The sequence below is a fragment of the Amia ocellicauda genome, chromosome 10 (genome assembly GCF_036373705.1).
Source record: "Amia ocellicauda isolate fAmiCal2 chromosome 10, fAmiCal2.hap1, whole genome shotgun sequence".
In the NCBI taxonomy this organism is placed as follows: Eukaryota; Metazoa; Chordata; class Actinopteri; order Amiiformes; family Amiidae; genus Amia; species Amia ocellicauda.
This window is the reverse complement of record NC_089859.1, coordinates 10,400,566-10,419,414: the sequence shown is the minus strand read 5'-3', so window position 1 is coordinate 10,419,414 and position 18,849 is coordinate 10,400,566. Positions and strand designations below refer to the sequence as shown.

The 18,849-nt window shown below is 36.5% G+C and overlaps 1 protein-coding gene across 1 annotated transcript in view; it reads left to right on the top strand.

The window, feature by feature from the left end:
- abcb7 (ATP-binding cassette, sub-family B (MDR/TAP), member 7) overlaps positions 1-18,849 on the top strand; it is a 43,987-nt gene that overhangs the window by 9,299 nt on the left and 15,839 nt on the right. The window contains exons 4-10 of the mRNA XM_066714955.1: positions 1,124-1,243; positions 6,908-7,040; positions 10,695-10,963; positions 15,001-15,089; positions 15,178-15,265; positions 17,137-17,311; positions 17,856-18,013. Of these exons, the coding sequence (XP_066571052.1) occupies positions 1,124-1,243; positions 6,908-7,040; positions 10,695-10,963; positions 15,001-15,089; positions 15,178-15,265; positions 17,137-17,311; positions 17,856-18,013 (1,032 nt within the window). The remainder of the gene's footprint in view (positions 1-1,123; positions 1,244-6,907; positions 7,041-10,694; positions 10,964-15,000; positions 15,090-15,177; positions 15,266-17,136; positions 17,312-17,855; positions 18,014-18,849) is intronic.

Genomic DNA, 18,849 nt, shown 5'->3' with positions numbered 1-18,849 from the left:
TTTTAAAGAAACCTATTCAAAACTAGTGTAGTTCTATGTAGATTGGCTTTGTCCCAATGCCATATTTCAGGGGTTTGAGAAGTTTACACATGCTTTTGAGACTACAGTCGTCCCCACAGCAGGTGGCAGTATGCAGTATGCAAGATAAACAGATACACTGGCAACAGATCGCTAGTCTATCAAACTCAAGCAACTTATGCCCATGCTGTACTGCTCTGCAATACCTGTGGGCTTCTGGGAAGAATTCTCAGCTTTCAAGTGCAGAGAACAATTTGTCATTATGAAATCAGAGGTCTTAGCAAACTAAGGTCTGAATTGAATGTATTCGAGAAATATTTTTGAAACTCTGCTGTATTACAAAAGTTGTAATAAGTGAAGTGGCTTCTAGAATCCTTGCAGATCATATTACTTTTGTTATTATTCTTTGTTGCTGTGCTGTTTTTGGAGATTTGGAGATTTAAAAAATTATTTTAAAGACTGTGTAATGCCTATTACAATAATAAAAAAAAAACTGTTCTTTTGAAATTTTGACATTGTGAAATGTTTAATATGCTGTTCTTTTTTAAATGTATAAAGGATAGAGATATCTTAGCAAATTCATATTAAATTAAATTGACCAATTTCTGGTCAAATAGAACTCTGCCAGATGAATTATTACCTTTTTTTATTAATATTGTGATGCACACAGAGAATGTGTGTATCTCTATAATTTTCTAAACAAATGTTTGCTTTTGTGAAGCCTATAGGACTGTGTGTGTCAGAATGTATGTAGATGATGATGATGATGATGATGATGATGATTATTATTGACATAGAGTACACAATTCAGAATATGGGAATTGAAGGCTTCATGACTGCTTCTGAATCAGTAATCGAAGCCCTTAGGTTGAAAAACTGAATATTATTATCAACATATACTCCTCAAACATTTGGTAACGAAAGCCTTTTTTTAGCTTCAGGTTTCATAAGAAGGTCATAACCTCGTTAATGTAATCCTTAACCATAAATCTATTTCCATCTTGACTTGACTTGAGGTACAGTACACAGAGGGCTCCAGTTATCTGAAAGGGCATGCGGACTAGGACGTATATTAATTTAATTTGTTGTTCTTTCTTATGAACAGTTGAAAGAAGTCCACACAGGAAAGATTCTGGCAGCGATGCTGTCATATGTGTGGCCCAAGGACAGGCCGGATCTCCGGGCACGTGTGGCTCTTTCTCTGGGACTTCTTGCCAGCGCCAAGGTAGAGTCTTATTTTTACCTCACCAAAGGGGTAAAGTGGCACAGCACCATTATCCATTAATCCTTTTTAGTCCTTTTTATTTGTTGTGCTTTCAAAAGGGTCCTTAATATGAGAGTCTTTACTACTTTTTCAAATAGAAAATGAAACTGGTGACTGTTATGACCAGCATGTCATGATACCAAGATGAGCAATAATGATAATAAAGTTAGACTTGTCATTTTTAATTAAAGGAGCATATAATCAAGTATACACATATGTAAAGGTGCAAATTCAGTTGTGTCTGAAGTATTTTGCCCCTGAACATTTTACGTTTTCTAAAACTTCACTAAGCTCTGAGGAACCTTTTCTGAATGGTGAAGAATACATATAATAAGATATGACACCACTAAGATATTAAATGTAAAAAAATAAAAAATAAAAAAATACAGAAGATATAATCTCCTGTCATAATTAATTCAGGCTGGCACACGCTATTTGCACCAACTGGGTTTGTGAAAGAGCTTATGGCCACTCTAAGGAGGGGATACATTTAAATAATTGTAAAACTAACTCCGCAGTTTCCATGTGTATTTTCATATCCCATGTTGGATTTCAAAATGTATTGGAAGATTTATAATAAGCAAATACATCTGTCTAAAGGACTAACATTATTGTCAGTGTCAGTGTTAACATTGAATGGTTGGTGCATTATTGACATCAATGTCCATGTTAGCGTTATACTACAGTTTAACTGTCAAACCTAGATTATATATATATATATATATATATATATTTGTTATCATTTTCAAGCACAATTACATTGACACCTTAGAGAGGACCTCATAAAGTGACTGTAGAGTGGGTTTGACACAAAAACTGCTGAATACAACAATGCAGTAAATTACAGAGTGAGGAAAGACACAGCAGCTACAGTGAATGGAGTGAAGGCTTTCAATACACTTTGCATGAATAGTGGGCATGAACTAAGATATAAACAAAGAGTGCTTTAGATCTCATCTTCCATATCTTAAATGTATTCTCGTGGGTGGTTAAACTAATAAAGGCCATTTCATTGTAAGTAAGCATGCCATTATGATTTACAGTAATGCCCCTGTAGAACCAATTATCTGACATTGATATAACCCTTTCCTTGCTTTTAAACATTCCTATCCAATACTCCTTTACACTGGTTGATTTTGTAATTTTGTATTAAATTATTTCTTCTTGCATTTGCCAGAGCCATGCTTAAAATGTATTTGGGCAAAACAGTCTCGCTTCTGTCTACGTATAATTAAGGACACATTTTACATTACATAACAAATACCACTGTTAGAATTGAAGCTAGGTACAGGATAAATAAACATTAGTGTCACACACCTTTTCAACATAACGGGGGTTGAGAACCTCTGTTGTGTGGCACCTAAGAACTTCGGAAGCCTGTGTAAACATAACTAGTATACTAGTATACCCCTGGTAAGTGTGGCAGTGCTAAAACACACGTCTAAGCTGTAGTTGGTATGATGCTCGATTTGCATAATGCCATCCCGCAAAGGCATTTGTGAGTTCACAGCTACGGAGTAATCCGATCTTCCAGTCCTTTTGTGTGAACCTTATTATTCAGCCCAGCGTGCCACCCTTGTTTTACACATTGAAATTATCTTGCCCTTGCAGTGCTCTGCGGTGGCCTTGCTAATTTCATTCTAATATCCTCTGTAAATGTAGTTTTAAGGAAGCTTATTTATTGATGCATCCAGAAAATGTTAGCGCTCTTCATTGAGTGTGATGTACAGGACTTTTTTTATTTATTTTTTTAAGCACATGAATTGCTACATTAGTGTGTATAGAAAATGAGCACATTTCAGAGATGATTATTTTCCTTATTAAAACACCATGCACCATCACAACCTCTTCAAAATGGACTAATCCCAATAATGAAAGCTCAAATTGTTTCATAAAATATACAAAACTACACAGAATTTTGTATTAGACCAGTTTATCTTTGTCAGGTATGGTCTTATTGTGTACCTTTCTAAAGCTCTAAAGCAGGAGCAGAACCTCGGCCGGTATTGTCACAAGGAGCTAAGCACTTACTATAGAGTAAGACTTAATTTAGCTAACCATTGTCTTGTCTTGAGAAGTCTGTAAGCATGACTATCTCATGGCCAATTGAGTGACTAAGTGTACAATTTATTGCCGCCATTATGTTTTCAAAGCAGTTGTCACCTGTAGTCACTATGTACTCTGTTAAGCTATTATACAAAAAATTTCTACAGCCTAGACTTTCTATCAGATGACATTTTCCCAGAGAAAACATAAAACATAAAAGGTGTTCCCCCCAGCATTGTTTGATATTGCACGTGCGTCCACAACAATAAAATCTTTCACTAAAAAATGTTAAATTATAAGTACAATTGGCACACAACTGTCATTTAAGAAATGCAAATATTTGATTACATACAAACATACATTGTCAAATTGAAATTGATCTCTTTTTTTTTTTAACATTCTGTTTATGAAATTATCCTAGTTGGTATTAGTTTTGTAATGCCAATCTGTAATTTCCTGTAGAACTATTGTATATTTAGATTAACAATTTCTAAACTATCCAAGGTTAATAAGTGTCTGAGAAATGGTTAGGCCTCTAGCTAAGATGGATGTGGAATAAAAAAATCTGTGGTATCCATTGTAAATGTATTTGTTTGCTTTTTAATCAACAAAGAAGAGTTCACTGATGAGGAGACATGATTAACAGTGTGAGATTACCGGTTGATATCTGGTACGGTACCGTGGTTCTACAGTCTTTGATTTATAAGAGTTATACATTTATTTTTTTTACTTACTATTTTATGCTAAAATTACATGACAGTTTTGTATCTTCAGTGACCTCGGACCTGCGACGGTTATATTTAACATTTGAAAATGTTCGTTTGAGAATCTACGAATTTCAAATTTAACAATCTAGGATCTATGAACTCCAAGATTTCCCTTTCATGAGTTTTCAGATAGTTCACAAAGTACTAGTCTTATATATTTTTAAATGATTTTTACAGGGGTATAGGGATTTGTGGATAGTCAGGTTTTTATTTATTTTTTATTATATCCCCATGTCTGCAGGATTAAGATAAAGATTGACATGCCAATAGTGAGCAGAGACAGATAAACACAATTTTTATCTTTTAATCGATGTCGAGCAGTAGGACTGAAATTTGCAATGCTGTAAATCCTCATTTGGAACTATAGGGCATAACTTTTAACAACTGAATTCCAGGCATAGTCTTTCTCTGCATTATTGTAAGGTAACGCATATGTTGATCTAAATTTATACAGCCATGGTTCTGTTTGGTGTTTGTTTTTTGTATTCCTCCGATGGGAAATTCATGACCTTTGTGTGGGCGGGAGTTCATCTTCGAAAAATGTGACAGCATTTCCATTATGTGATATTAACTGTCATTTTCACCAATTTAAATAAAAACATTAGTTTTAATCAGGCAGCAGCAATTGCTGTGAATGGTTTGTGTCAGTGGGTGGGGGGAGTAGTGCTGGAAAACATGCATTTTGATTACCATTTTAATTTTAGGGCTCCATTACAAAATATCAGCATGCATTTTCATTTGTTTTTTGTGCGGTTTTCTTTGTATTGTTTGATGTAATTGGAAGGAAACGTAGCATTACATATAAATTATTCACACACAAGCATGCTAGACCATTTACAGCTAAATACAAAATCTCTCAAATAATACATTGTCTTTCACTATGGATCCTTAGTGCCTAACCTAGTATATGTTAGAATTGTTTTATATAGATGTATTTTTGTATGCATTTTCTGTGCAGCAACTCCTGTCCAGAATATCAGTCAGCCAACATACAATCCCTCTAACTTCAAATTTCGTATGCAATATTTGTATTCGCTTTCTGTGTGATGTGTCCATAGCAACAGCCTTAGACTATCCTCAGGCCTTTTCACCTTGTTAGGAAAATGGTCATACAGGTGGCTTTACCACTTTTAAGTTGTTCCAATTCAGAGTTCCAAGGACATACAAAGTGTTTGTATGTGTTTGCAACTTTATTTCTGGTGAGAAGCCCTTCTGGGATTCTAAAACAAGTGAGAAATCACTCATAGCATTGTTACTGATTGAATTTGTATACCAGCTTAGCACCAGATGTGGTAAAGAACATTTATAGATTGAGTAGCATAATTGAGATTTGTATCCATGTCAGTATGATAAACTTTCTCACTTGAAATTGTTGTTCCACTTACTGTTTGAATATGACTGCCCTATTTTAAGAGCAGTTAAGAGTCTACAGTTCATACTCTAATAATGAGAATGTGAATTCAAGAAGCATTATTGGAAAAGTCACCGGTGTTTTGCCTTGTAACGGCTTCATTGCTCTGAAAGGTCACCTTGTAATGAAGGAACACCATTCCTCCCTTGATTGGTTTTATAGCACTTGCTGTATCATTGTTAATGCCATTCAGTTTGCTTTAGGGACGGTGACATCCTGCAATCCTGTGGCTCTTGTTTAATGCACGCTTAGCTTTATATATATCTCACCAGAGCAGAATGCCCAATGCTGCTTATTTAAATCCAGAAATCAGCAGAAGTATTTTTTTACCCATAGCTACCTTCCTAATGTCTTCATAATCATGATCAAAGTAAATATTCAGTGCCTGCAAAGGTCCTTTGCCATGTGAATGAATACCCAATACAATCCCAGTTGATGGAGCATTGCAACATTGTTAGTGAACCCTCCTTCACATTTGGTCCTGTTGTCCCACATTACTCTTATTATCCATTTAAACAATCAAAATAAATGTGATTGCATGCTAGAATAAAATAGTGTACATCATGTTTGTGTACGCAAGATGTTTCATTTTTGGATATTTCCGTTATTACATTAAATTATCTAAAACTACACAATAAAGAGGTAAATTATACTGTATTGCGTGATCAGACAAAGTTACAATTCCAGGTATAATAATAAGGAAGAAGAACCTATAAATAATAGGTGAGGAAAGGGAGAGTATGACAATAATGTTTTAATGCAAACACTAGATCTGGACAAGAATAAACAAAACTAGCAACTCAATTAAGATAAAACATGTTAACACTTCTCCAGACACTTCTCCTTAGGGCAGTTCTTTCACAGCAGCGAATCTTCTCATAATTCAGTGTGCGATTTAATCGTAATAGTATTGTGTACTCCAGTGATGAATTATTGTTATCTCTCTCAAATGTACCCCACACAAAAGTAATATTTTATTGGCTTATTTCATATAATAGGTTCAATGAAATATCCATAATTAGTAGGCTGACTGGGGATTTGGGCTTGATGGAATTGTTGTAACTTTCAAGCCTGTTCTGTTACAAGCGTCAAGTGGATGTCAACTATGCGAAGAGCAGGTTCATTTCAGCTAATCTCCAAATCCCCATCTCCCGAGACTTGAGCGAACAGTGAAATGTGCATTTAAGACATTGCTGGTTAAGTAAAGCAGAGGGCTACTAATACCAAATGGGTGGAAAAAATCCAATATTGTCATTCAGTTCCTTGATCTGGCAGGAGTTAAGGTGCAAGTCTCTGAAAATTGACTACCTGATGGGGGTCATTCCACAGTTTTTCAGAAGGCTAGAGAATTGCTTGCTTGAATAATAATGGTAAACTGAAATCACTTTCCTGTTTTTTCAGGTGACGAACATCGTGGTTCCCTTCATGTTTAAATATGCAGTAGATAGCCTCAACCAGATGTCGGGAAACATGCTGAACCTGAGTGACGCTCCGAATACAGTTGCAACCATGGCAACGGCTGTTCTGATTGGCTGTAAGTACAATTCTGTTATCTCTTGGCAGGTGTTGACTTTTTCTGGAAGGTTACTGCGTATTATGTAGCAGCTGACCTTTTTGAAGAGATTAATTTTAATGCTGCTCTTTAACGTCTTTTTGTTCCTTGTTGCAAATCGAGTTTGGCTGTCGTAAGGATTTGACTAGGGCACTGGAGTCGCAAGCCAAATTACCAGACCAAAGTTTGCATTTATATGAGAATTAAAAAGGCAAGATTAATTGCGGTGTGTTTTGTGTCTATTTATGTGGCTTCAGTTATCTTGTCATTCTGCGGGTGGCAATCTTACCTTTAACTTTGAAGCGTTGATCAATCAAGCACACATATATGAACTTGAGCAAAAAAAGAATGTGTTGTTCTATAAAAGCAAAGCATTTTCATAGGTGTGCTTTGATTTCATTGGAAATGTCAATACCTAATATTATGGAATATTAATTTCATTTTCACAAAAAAATCATGGCTTCCATGTTCAACTAAAGGACACCATCACAGTTCAACTTAACTCACACATTTGATAGAGAAGCATTTTCTGATTCTTGTTGTCTTGCTGTCATTCCCCTTTGCATCTGTTTGTTCTTTTTTTTTTTTTTTTGAGGAATCAGTGTCAGGGGTTTGAACAATTGATTAATAAAATGGGCATGTGGAGCTGCTAATTACTCTAATGCATAATTGAAAGTCATTCTCCTGGAAGCTGTCCAGGATTAGCAGAGTTGTACTGGATAATATTCTGTCACAATAAGTTTGTATCCTTCTGTAAATGCATAGCCAGGCCACGAAGTGTGTCTGTTTCTTTGGTATTGTGGGGTTTAAACCTCAGAAATTAGTGCTATGAAAATAATTATGTAAAGGAAAATTTGTAGAAAAATAACGGCATGGAAAATATTTAGGGAATTATATGCTTTTCATGTTTAAATCTGAGGTGACTATTTTAATACATTTTGACAGTTTTCACTGGGACAATTTAAAAGATTTTTTTATCGTGCTCCGTAGGGTATATTATTTTGTTAGCTCTAATTAAGTATCATGAGAATAATGCCATGCCCACTAATAATTCCTATACTTTTTTCAGTAACTAGTCCTGAAAAGGTGTCAGTAAGTGTATTGTATGCTTAAATAAAGACCACCGTTTTTGCCTGCCTTGGTATAGCTGTTTAGTTAGCAATTCATTTCAGCCCCTAAGTCAATCTCCCATGGATAAAAATTTGCTTGGCCTTCTGTTTCCCTGCAGCCACACATTTTAATTAGACTGTTTAAGTCCTGTGCACAAAATGCCATTGCAGAATTAATTGGCACTATAATAAAGTTTGGCTTTTTGCATGAAGCAGAGGGAGAAACACATTTTTGTTTTTCTCAAATTAGAATTTATAATTCATTTAAGCTTCTTACTTGTCTTGCCTCAAAAGCAATTTTACAACTAAAAGTAAATGTAATTTCCCCCCCACATTCCTTATTGGAATGCATGAAACAACTGCAGTGTTGCAAGAGATGGATTTATGTTTTGTGGCGTCATAGAAGAAACTGGAAGCTAACATGCTGATTTCGTTTTAGCTCTCCTTTCTTAATCAGTTTACCATTTATTATCCCTTTTTAGAAGTTATTATAGAATGGCAAGGTATTATTTATTACTAAAAGCCATTGCAGTCCTCCAGTGGTTTTACAAAGACTGAGCCATGAGTGCTCTGCTTGATTAATGGGGTTCATAATGGTACCATCCAGTTTTGCCTGTACCCAGCCTGGGCAGATTGCCATTGTGCAGCTGCATGAGTATCTCCCATCCAGTCCAAAATAATCTCCTCCGCTGGTAACTCCCAGACAACCAGGATTTAACCTGTCTACACTCTGGATGTCACTACACCCTGCACTGGAGGGGAAACCTGATTATCCATTTGGGAATATGTTATTCTTCCCATTATGTGTTTTTGTTTTGTTTTGTTTTTGTTTTTGTTGTTTTAGAGATACTCAATTTTATATCCCCTTGGTCTGTTTCAGGTTTTGACCTTTTGATGGTTTGTGCAAATGATTCCCCTATGCATGACAAAATGGTAGATTTCTATATCTGCTCCAATTGGGCATATGGTGTTTGTAAATAATAAGCCATATTCTTATTACTGCCCAGTTGTGTGGGTAAGAGGTTATTAAGAGCCCACACTCCCTCTTCATTAATTTCCAGTGTCTTAAAATATATTTCTTCTGTATAAAACATCTCCAATAAGGTGCAAATGTGGCATTGTGTAGGAGTTTGAATGAAAAAATAGCATTTGCTCATTCATCCTCAGTGATAAATAAGATTCTGGCTGTATCTAATTTATTTTAAATATTTTCTTTTTATAAATTACTCACTAGTGGCACCTCTAAATACATTTACTTAATTTGCATACACACCTGTTTAATTACCAGTGACTATTGTACCAAGGTTTGTTTAATTGGCAAACCTTTAAAAAAGACATAAGGATTTAACCAAAAGAAATTGTGTCATTGAATAGGGTGGCTCTGTTTTTGTTTAGTTTTTCTTTTGTCTTTTTTGACATTGCTTTGTTTCATGGGTAATTTTTTCATTCAAATGCTCTTCTCATTCTTGAGGCTTGTGATGACTTTCTAAAGCTGCTGCAGTGCTTAAAAATGGTCACCCCCCCTTTTTTTTTTAGATACTGAAACAAAAGAATTGACTTCCCTTAGTAATGATAATTACATCACAAAGCCACATCGCTGTAGTCATCTTCACAGAGTCTTTTGTTGTGCTCTCTGAAGTTGTCCTTGTGAATGAATTTGTAATTGATTAACCCTCACTCTGAGCTGTGACCACAGGGAAGAGAAATGCATGATAAACAATAGGATTATAAATAGTAAGCATAAAAATCACTCTAAACTAATACATTTACCCTTTCTATGTTATTTTCATATTTGACAGAAATGTACATTTATCAGGAAAGGAATCTTACTTTTTAAAGCTAGAGTGTAGAAATTAACTTACTGTACATGAGCACAGAAATTCCTTGATCATTTGTAACATGGTACAATCTGTCGATATTGTGAAAAGACAGTTGTACATAACTATTAGACTAGCCACCTCTGACCGCATGTTTTCCAGGAGCATTTATGATGAAGCAGTGGCTTTATTTAAGGACTGTTCCTCTAGCAAATGGAAACTTTTACAGGAATTTACAGGGTTTGTATGTGTATTATTTTCAGCTTTCTGATTTTGCTTTCCTATTCTAAAAAAAATAAAAAACAATTGAACATTCAGCAGTTGTTGATCCCAGGGGTTACTGTGCGCCTTGATTGTTTATTCTGAAGTGGACTCCTGCACCACAGTGCCAAACTGAAAACTGAGTGTACTTGACTGTACACTAATACAAAGGGCGTACCACACTGAAGAACTAAGAAGTTTTAAGGGACATGGAAATTAAAGAAGTAAAACGTACACACAGGCCACACTGAATATAATGCTTGGTCCCATGTCTAACACAAAGCAACAACATAGTTTGTGGGTATGATGACCCATTGCTAACGGAATTCTTGTTTATTTAGTAATGTAAAGAAGAACTGTTAATGCAATAATACAGTTCCTGTCCAGTCACTGTCTAGGCAATTACTTGACAATGCTTTATGATTTGGCTTCTCTTTCTTTCCTGTCAGATGGTGTATCAAGAGCCTGTGCTGCACTTTTCAATGAACTCCGCAACGCAGTGTTTGGAAAGGTGGCCCAAAGCTCGATCAGAAGAATTGCTAAGAATGTGTTCCTGCACCTTCACAATCTGGATCTTGGTTTCCATCTGAGCCGACAGACTGGGGCTCTGTCTAAGACCATTGACCGGGGGACCAGAGGGATCAGCTTTGTGCTCAGTGCCTTGGTCTTTAACCTGGGACCCACAATGTTTGAAGTAGCACTTGTCAGTGGGATTTTAGTAAGTAAAGCTTTTTATAAAGAATACGTGTTTTATTTTAATGTTTAGAAGCACAGAAACTTTGTGGGAAAACAATGCATTTAATGCTCTCAGCTACGGCCCAATATGTTGATACAAGATATTGTGTTTTTTGAACATATAGGAACTGTTCAATCATGTTGCAATGCAGCTCCCATCAGTACTAAAGAAAACACTAAAAATAATAATGAAGCATTCTTAACTCAAGCTTTAATCTTTTTGGTTTAATTGTGCCACAATGAGCTTACACAACACAATGGGAACAAAAAATAAAAAATAAACATGAAAAACAAGTGTTAAAACATAAATATGGTCTCTCAAACATGTATGCTACATTCCCAGATTGAATATTTGATTTGATTATATAAAACACTGCACAGGCTTTAGATTTTTCCATTATTTTCTCTTTTTTTTTCCCCCTTTATGCTTTAGACACATATAGACATGTGATTGACTTACAAAGCCACAATGTTATGTTCTTTGCTGTTTATACCTGAATCCTGTGACCTTTTCTTTGCACATGACTTGTTCATAATGAGACAGGCAAATGGACGTGATTGAGTATATAGTGTAGGGTTTAGCTAACAGTTAGAACAAGGCATGTCACAATCTTGTTTTGTGTTATTAATTTTAATTGCTTGCAGAATCAAATGGAGCTTAAAGGAAAATTCCTCAAATTATGGTTCCTGGCCTCTTTGTGTTGCTATAGTCTATGAGTAAGATGTATAGCACATTACGTGTCCTGGATAGCAGAAAAAACTACAGAAATACCGGATTTGTCTTCCTCTAGGCAACTTGAGTCATTACAATCACTGGTGCTTTAGCATTAACTTCTTACCCAATAATGATGATTATATTGTGATTGTAGTTTTTGCAGTAAATCCTATGAGCACTATGCACATTTTGCATAGGATTCATTAAACCATAGCATTTATCCATAATGGCATTTCAGTGCCTATTTGAGGTACAAGCCACCCTGTATATGTGATTAATCATAGTTTTTTCCACAGTCCATCTGGAGGTCAGCTTGCTGAGGTCTTTTCAAATTCCTCATATAAAAATAAATACATGTGTGTATATACAGTACTGTGCAAAAGTTTTAGGCAGGTGTGAAAAAATGCTATAAAGTAAGAATGCTTTCAAAAATAGACATGTTAATAGATTGTATTAATCAATTTACAAAATGCAAAGTGAGTGAACAGAAGAAAAATCTACATCAAATCAATATTTGGTGTGACCACCCTTTGCCTTCAAAACAGCATCAATTCTTCTAGGTACACTTGCACACAGTTTTTGAAGGAACTCGGCAGGTAGGTTGGCCCAAACATCTTGGAGAACTAACCACAGTTCTTCTGTGGATTTAGGCAGCCTCAGCTGCTTCTCTCTCTTCATGTAATCCCAGACAAACTTGATGATGTTGAGATCAGGGCTCTGTGGGGGCCAAACCATCACTTCCAGGACTCCTTGTTCTTCTTTACGCTGAAGATAGTTCTTAATGACTGTCGCTGTATGTTTGGGGTCTTGTCATGCTGCAGAATAAATGTGTGGCCAATCAGATGCCTCCCTGATTGTATTTCATGATGGATAAGTATCTGCCTGTACTTCTCAGCATTGAGGAGACCATTCATTCTGACCAAATCCCCAACTCCATTTGCAGAAATGCAGCCCCAAACTTGCAAGGAACCTCCACCATGCTTCACTGTTGCCTGTAGACACTAATTCGTGTACCGCTCTCCGGCCCTTCGGTGAACAAACTGCCTTCTGCTACAGCCAAATATTTCACATTTTGACTCATCAGTCCAGAGGACCTGCTGCCATTTTTCTGCACCCCAGTTCCTGTGTTTTCTTGCATAGTTGAGTCGCTTGGCCTTGTTGCCACGTCGGAGGTATGGCTTTTAGGCCGCAAGTCTTCCATGAAGGCCACTTCTGACCAGACTTCTCCAGACAGCAGATGAGTATACCAGGTCCCACTGTTTTCTGCCAATTCTGAGCTGATGGCACTGCTGGACATCTTCCGATTGCGAAGGGAAGTAAGCATGATGTGTCTTTCATCTGCTGCAGTAAGTTTCCTTGGCCGACCACTGTGTCTACGGTCCTCAACATTGCCCGTTTTTTTTGTGTTTCTTCAAAGGAGCTTGCACAGCACATCTGGAAACTCCTGTCTGCCTTGCAATTTCTGCCTGGGAGAGACCTTGCTGATGCAGTATAACTACCCTGTGTCTTGTTGCTGTGCTCAGTCTTGCCATGGTGTTTGACTTTTGACAGTAAACTGTCTTCAGCAGCCTCACCTTGTTAGCTGAGTTTGGCTGTTCCTCACCCAGTTTTATTCCTCCTACACAGCTGTTTCTGTTTCAGTTAATGATTGTGTTTCAACCTACATATTCAATTGATGATCTTTAGCACCTGTTTGGTATGATTGTTTAATCATACACCTGACTATATGCCTACAAAATCCCTGACTTTGTGCAAGTGAACCTAGAAGAATTGATGCTGTTTTGAAGGCAAAGGGTGGTCACACCAAATATGAATTAGATTTAGATTTTTCTTCTGTTCACTCATTTTGTATGTAGTTAATTGATAAATATAATCTATTAACATGTCTATTTTTGAAAGCATTCTTAATTTATAGCATTTTTTCACACCTGCCTAAAACTTTTGCACAGTACTGTATATGTTAATAGATAAATGTAAATGATTGAAAGCGAACTATAAAAAAAACTGTTAAATGAACTAATACCATTTTTATATCATTAGAAAAATAAATATTTAAAGACATTACATTTGTGCTCCTCTTCTACTTCTACTAGAAAATAAACTGGGGGGATATGACTTGCCTCCTTGAAAAATTAATCTTATTGTTATATTTCATTTTAAAATTAGCTTTTTCCACAAATGTAATATAGCTTTAAATATTTATTTTTCTAATTATATAAATATGGTATTAGTTTGCTTAACACAATGTTGTTTTTATGGTCTGCTTCCAAACATTTAAATGGCATGAATTTCATAATTACATATAAGACCTCTAGGCTAGAAAGAAAAATTGGATGTTACATGATTTAAACCTTTTTCTGTTTCTTATATGAATAATCTTAATGCAAACACAATTTTCAGTACCCTGCTGAATTCTTACTATTCATGTATTGTCATTACAAAGTTCTCCTTGAGGTGCTATATGGAATATATATTTAGAAATATATAAAATGAAGATAACCTTAGTCTCCATTTAAAAAAATAAATAATAATTTTAGCAACTCTACACAGAAGTGAGGAGCCCAGCAATTTGCAACTTTAGCAATGGAATATAAAAAAAGAATTGGTCAACCCTTGGAAATTGGTTTATAGACTAATCAATACAAATTTGTGCAAATGTTAGACAGATGTCTGGAAATTGGCATAATTCAATGGATTTCTAAGTTGGAAATAAGATGAAACTATCTGGTAATATTCGGTGAGTGACGTGGGCATGTTTTAGGTTTGTGTGGTAGTGTTCACTTATGGTTGTTTAAATGACAGTACAAAGTAGCGAGTTATTTTGTACAGTTCCCCATTAAGTTTAGTTAATACATTTGACTTCAACCAATAGGCAGATTCTGTTGGCTTCTGTGTTCCCACAGACCTTGTACCGAGGACTAGCTATGACAGATTCTAATCACTTTGCCACCACTGAGCTGTAACCATTAAGACCCAGGGAAGGCAGGCTGAAATGAGCTACATCCTCCTGTGTTCAGAGCCTTGCGTAAAGACTGAGATTGCGCTAGTGGAAAGAGTCTGCTGGCAGAGCAGTGGGATGTAAGGCAGTTGATATTTGCTGTGTGAATTGGTTGAATTGCTGCACTGAAGTGATTGAATTGAACATTGTGAAGCGTGTGTGACAAGTGAATGGACACACACAAAAATTAAGTATACTGAATTAAAAAGGTTAAAAGTAAAGCTACAGTTGGATGTATGGTACTTTAGTGTAGAGGCTTCGAAAGAATTCTAGGATTAACATTTTTTCTTTTTCCCTCCCTATATAGTATTACAAATGTGGAGGACAATACGCTTTGGTCACGCTGGGTACACTGTCCGCTTATACAGCTTTCACCATTGCAGTCACACAGTGGAGGTACAGTACATACAATCACTTCGATGGATTTTGGAAATGAAGGTGTGAAGGAGCTCTTACTTTGTTTTTTTCCCCACTTCATCATTAGGACACAGTTCAGAATACAAATGAATAAAGCTGACAACGAGGCTGGAAATGCTGCTATTGACTCACTTCTCAATTATGAGACAGTGAAGGTAAGGCCCTATATCTTCTACATCCATCTTATAACTTGTAAATATTAGCTTCTTTCCCAGTTAGTCACTGTTTTTCTTGATGATTCAGTCATTTAGGTTAGTTTAGTCCTTTAGATTAGAATAGAAATACATTAGCCAGGCCTATGTATTATTAGCTGTGTTTTGTCTGCTGGTTGTTGAGATCACCTAAATAAATATTGTTAATGATGCTTTAGATTAGTGGTTCTCATCCCTGGTCCTGGAGGACCTCCTACCCTGCTGCTTTTTGGTCCAACTGAGCTCTCAGTTACTTAAATTGAATCCTTAATTTAACTAATAATTTAATAAATCAGAGACTTAATATTTTGAACAGTAGGGGTTTTACATTAAGTATAAAATTATATAAGTAACTTACCTTATTAAGATAACTTTTTATCAATTACACAATTGCAGGGTACGGGGTCCTCCAGGACCAGGGTTGAGAACTACTGCTATAGATTGAACTACACAGATCAGCCATAACATTTTGACCACCTGCCTAATATTGTGTAGGTCCCCCTTTTGCCGCCAAAACAGCCCTGACCCGTCGAGGCATGGACTCCACTAGACCTCTGAAGGTGTGCTGTGGTATCTGGCACCAAGACGTTAGCAGCAGATCCTTTAAGTCCTGTAAGTTGCGAGGTGGGGCCTCCATGGATCGGACTTGTTTGTCCAGCACATCCCACAGATGCTCGATTGGATTGAGATCTGGGGAATTTGGGGGCCAAGTCAACACCTTGCACTCGTGATTCATCAGACCAGGCCACCTTCTTCCATTGCTCCGTGGTCCAGTTCTGATGCTCACATGCCCATTGTAGGCGCTTTTGGCAGTGGACAGGGGTCAGCATGGGCACCCTGACTGGTCTGCGGCTACGCAGCCCCATATGCAACAAACTTGCGATGCACTGTGTGTTCTGACACCTTTCTATCAGAACCAGCATTAACTTTTTCAGCAATTTGAGCTACAGTAGCTCGTCTCTTGGATCGGACCACACGGGCCAGCCTTTGCTCCCCACGAGCATCAATGGGCCTTGGCCACCCATGACCCTGTCGCCGGTTCACCGCTTTTCCTTCCTTGGACCACTTTTGATAGGTACTGACCACTGCAGACCGGGAACACCCCACAAGAGCTGCAGTTTTGGAGATGCTCTGACCCAGTCGTCTAGCCATCACAATTTGGCCCTTGTCAAAGTCACTCAGATCCTTACGCTGCCCATTTTTCCTGCTTCTAACGCATCAACTTTGAGGACAAAATGTTCACTTGCTGCCTAATATATCCCACCCACTGACAGGTGCCATGATAACAAGATTATCAGTGTAATTCACTTCACTTGTCAGTGGTCATAATGTTATGGCTGATCAGTCTATACTGTGTAAAAGGTGTTAGTGACTTAATGTTTTGGGGAATTTCTAAATATTATCACTGTTTATGTTACTATTATATAGTTCATGCTCTACAGTCTTTAATAACAAGCTGCCCAGGTAACATGATCCCCTTAACAGATTGTACATTTATTGTATTAAAATATTAAGATTTGAACTGAAATCACTGTGATAACATCTGTCTACATTAGGTAGGGAGCCTGTATCCAAACTGGGGCAGACTGGATACCCTTGGTGCGTCTGAACAGGACTTAGTGATGTCAAATCAAAATTTGGTCAGATTTCAGCTGCCCACATGCCTCTGTTGTATTGTAAATCCTGAGAATTAAATACCTCTATCACTATTTTCCCTGTGTGCCTTCAGGCTTGGAAAGGAATTAAGACTTAAGCTATCTTTCTGTACAGGTTTAACTCTTATTTTTCAATTAATTCCTACAATATGTTTCCTTTCTTTCCATTTCCTGTTTTAGTATTTCAACAATGAAAAATATGAAGCTGAGCGATATGATGGGTTTCTCAAAGTCTATGAATCCTCCTCACTCAAAACTACCTCAACTCTGGCGATGCTGAACTTTGGACAAAATGCCATTTTCAGCATCGGACTCACAGGAATCATGGTTCTGGCAAGTCAGGGTATAATGTCAGGTGAGGAAACTGCAACCTCTATCTCGTGAAACAATACATTCCTGAGAAATATAAGAATTTCATGTCATGGATATATATGAGCTTTGCTGTGTATTTTATTAATTATTTTAATCCAGATTGCTTTCATTTCAGTAATTTTTGAAAGAAAAATAAATATACAAAGTAAGGCCTAATTTGGATTTGTGGGCATAAGAAGCAGAACTCACTCAGTAATGTTAAAATGTTAAAAACAAAATACTATAAGCAAATTAAATAAAATCATATTAAAAAAAACATGTTTAAGCAACCAACAAAGTATCAATCAAACATTCATGGATACTAAGTATACATTAGCATTATAGATCTACTATCTGTATACATTGTATTACGATGTACACATTCATTAATTAACAGCAGTCACAATGTGCTATTTGATTAAGCTGTTTTGCTTTGTACTCATTATTTAGAATGCAAACTGCTCTGTTTTGTTTTAAAAAATAAAATGATTTGTAATTCTTAGAAACAGGCTGAGAGGATCTGTAATTGACATTGCTTTTGTGTTCAGGATCCCTGACAGTGGGAGACCTTGTGATGGTCAATGGTCTGCTCTTCCAGCTCTCTCTTCCTCTCAACTTCCTGGGAACAGTTTACAGAGAAACGAGACAGGCCCTAATTGACATGAACACCTTGTTCACGCTCCTCAGTGTCGATACCAAAATCAAGGTAAATCTTTAATTTTCAGTTAACAGTATTTTTATGGATCTCGCTTGTCTTGCGTCTTAGCTTAGGTCAAAATAGTGCCAAATTAAAATGTGTGTGTGTGTATATATACATATATACATATATATATATATATATATATATATATATATACCAAAAAAAACTGTAATCCCCACATAACAATAAATGTCCATCCGCATCCATTTTACACCTGGAAGTAATCAGTGGAATTTAGCACCGTATTTACAATGCAGGGATTAGCTAATGAAGTGCCACATTCATGTCTGGCATCTCTGGTTGCAAGCTTAGTGGGAATTAAGCCAGGCTGATTTTTCCTTCTCTACAGGTAGACACATCACGGACTATTAACCTTCCCTTAGGGTTCTCAGTCACAACCGGCAATTCAGCCTTGCTATTCTTTGTAATTTGTCTTTTGTTATTTTTATTTTTTCTCAATATTTTTTTCTAAAACATCCAAATCTTCACTTAATACAGTCATGGGAAATGCAAATAATATTCAGAAACCATATTCTGAACTGTGATGCTGCACAGCAGTGCAGAAAGGAGACACTTGACACTATTAACAGATGTATTAGTAGATGCATAGATAATTCAAATGAGTTCCAAACAGCTTAAGTAAAGATCAAAAAATATTTGGAGAATACTATTGGGACACAGTCCAACCTCTTACAGAAATATATTGACCACTTCTAATATTGAACCATTTGTTTGAAAGAGTTGCAACCATACTAATGAATTACACATGACTGTAATTGTTTGTAATTCATTTTAAATGGATTATGAAAATCAGACCAGCCGTTTTTCAGTGGGTTGCTCTG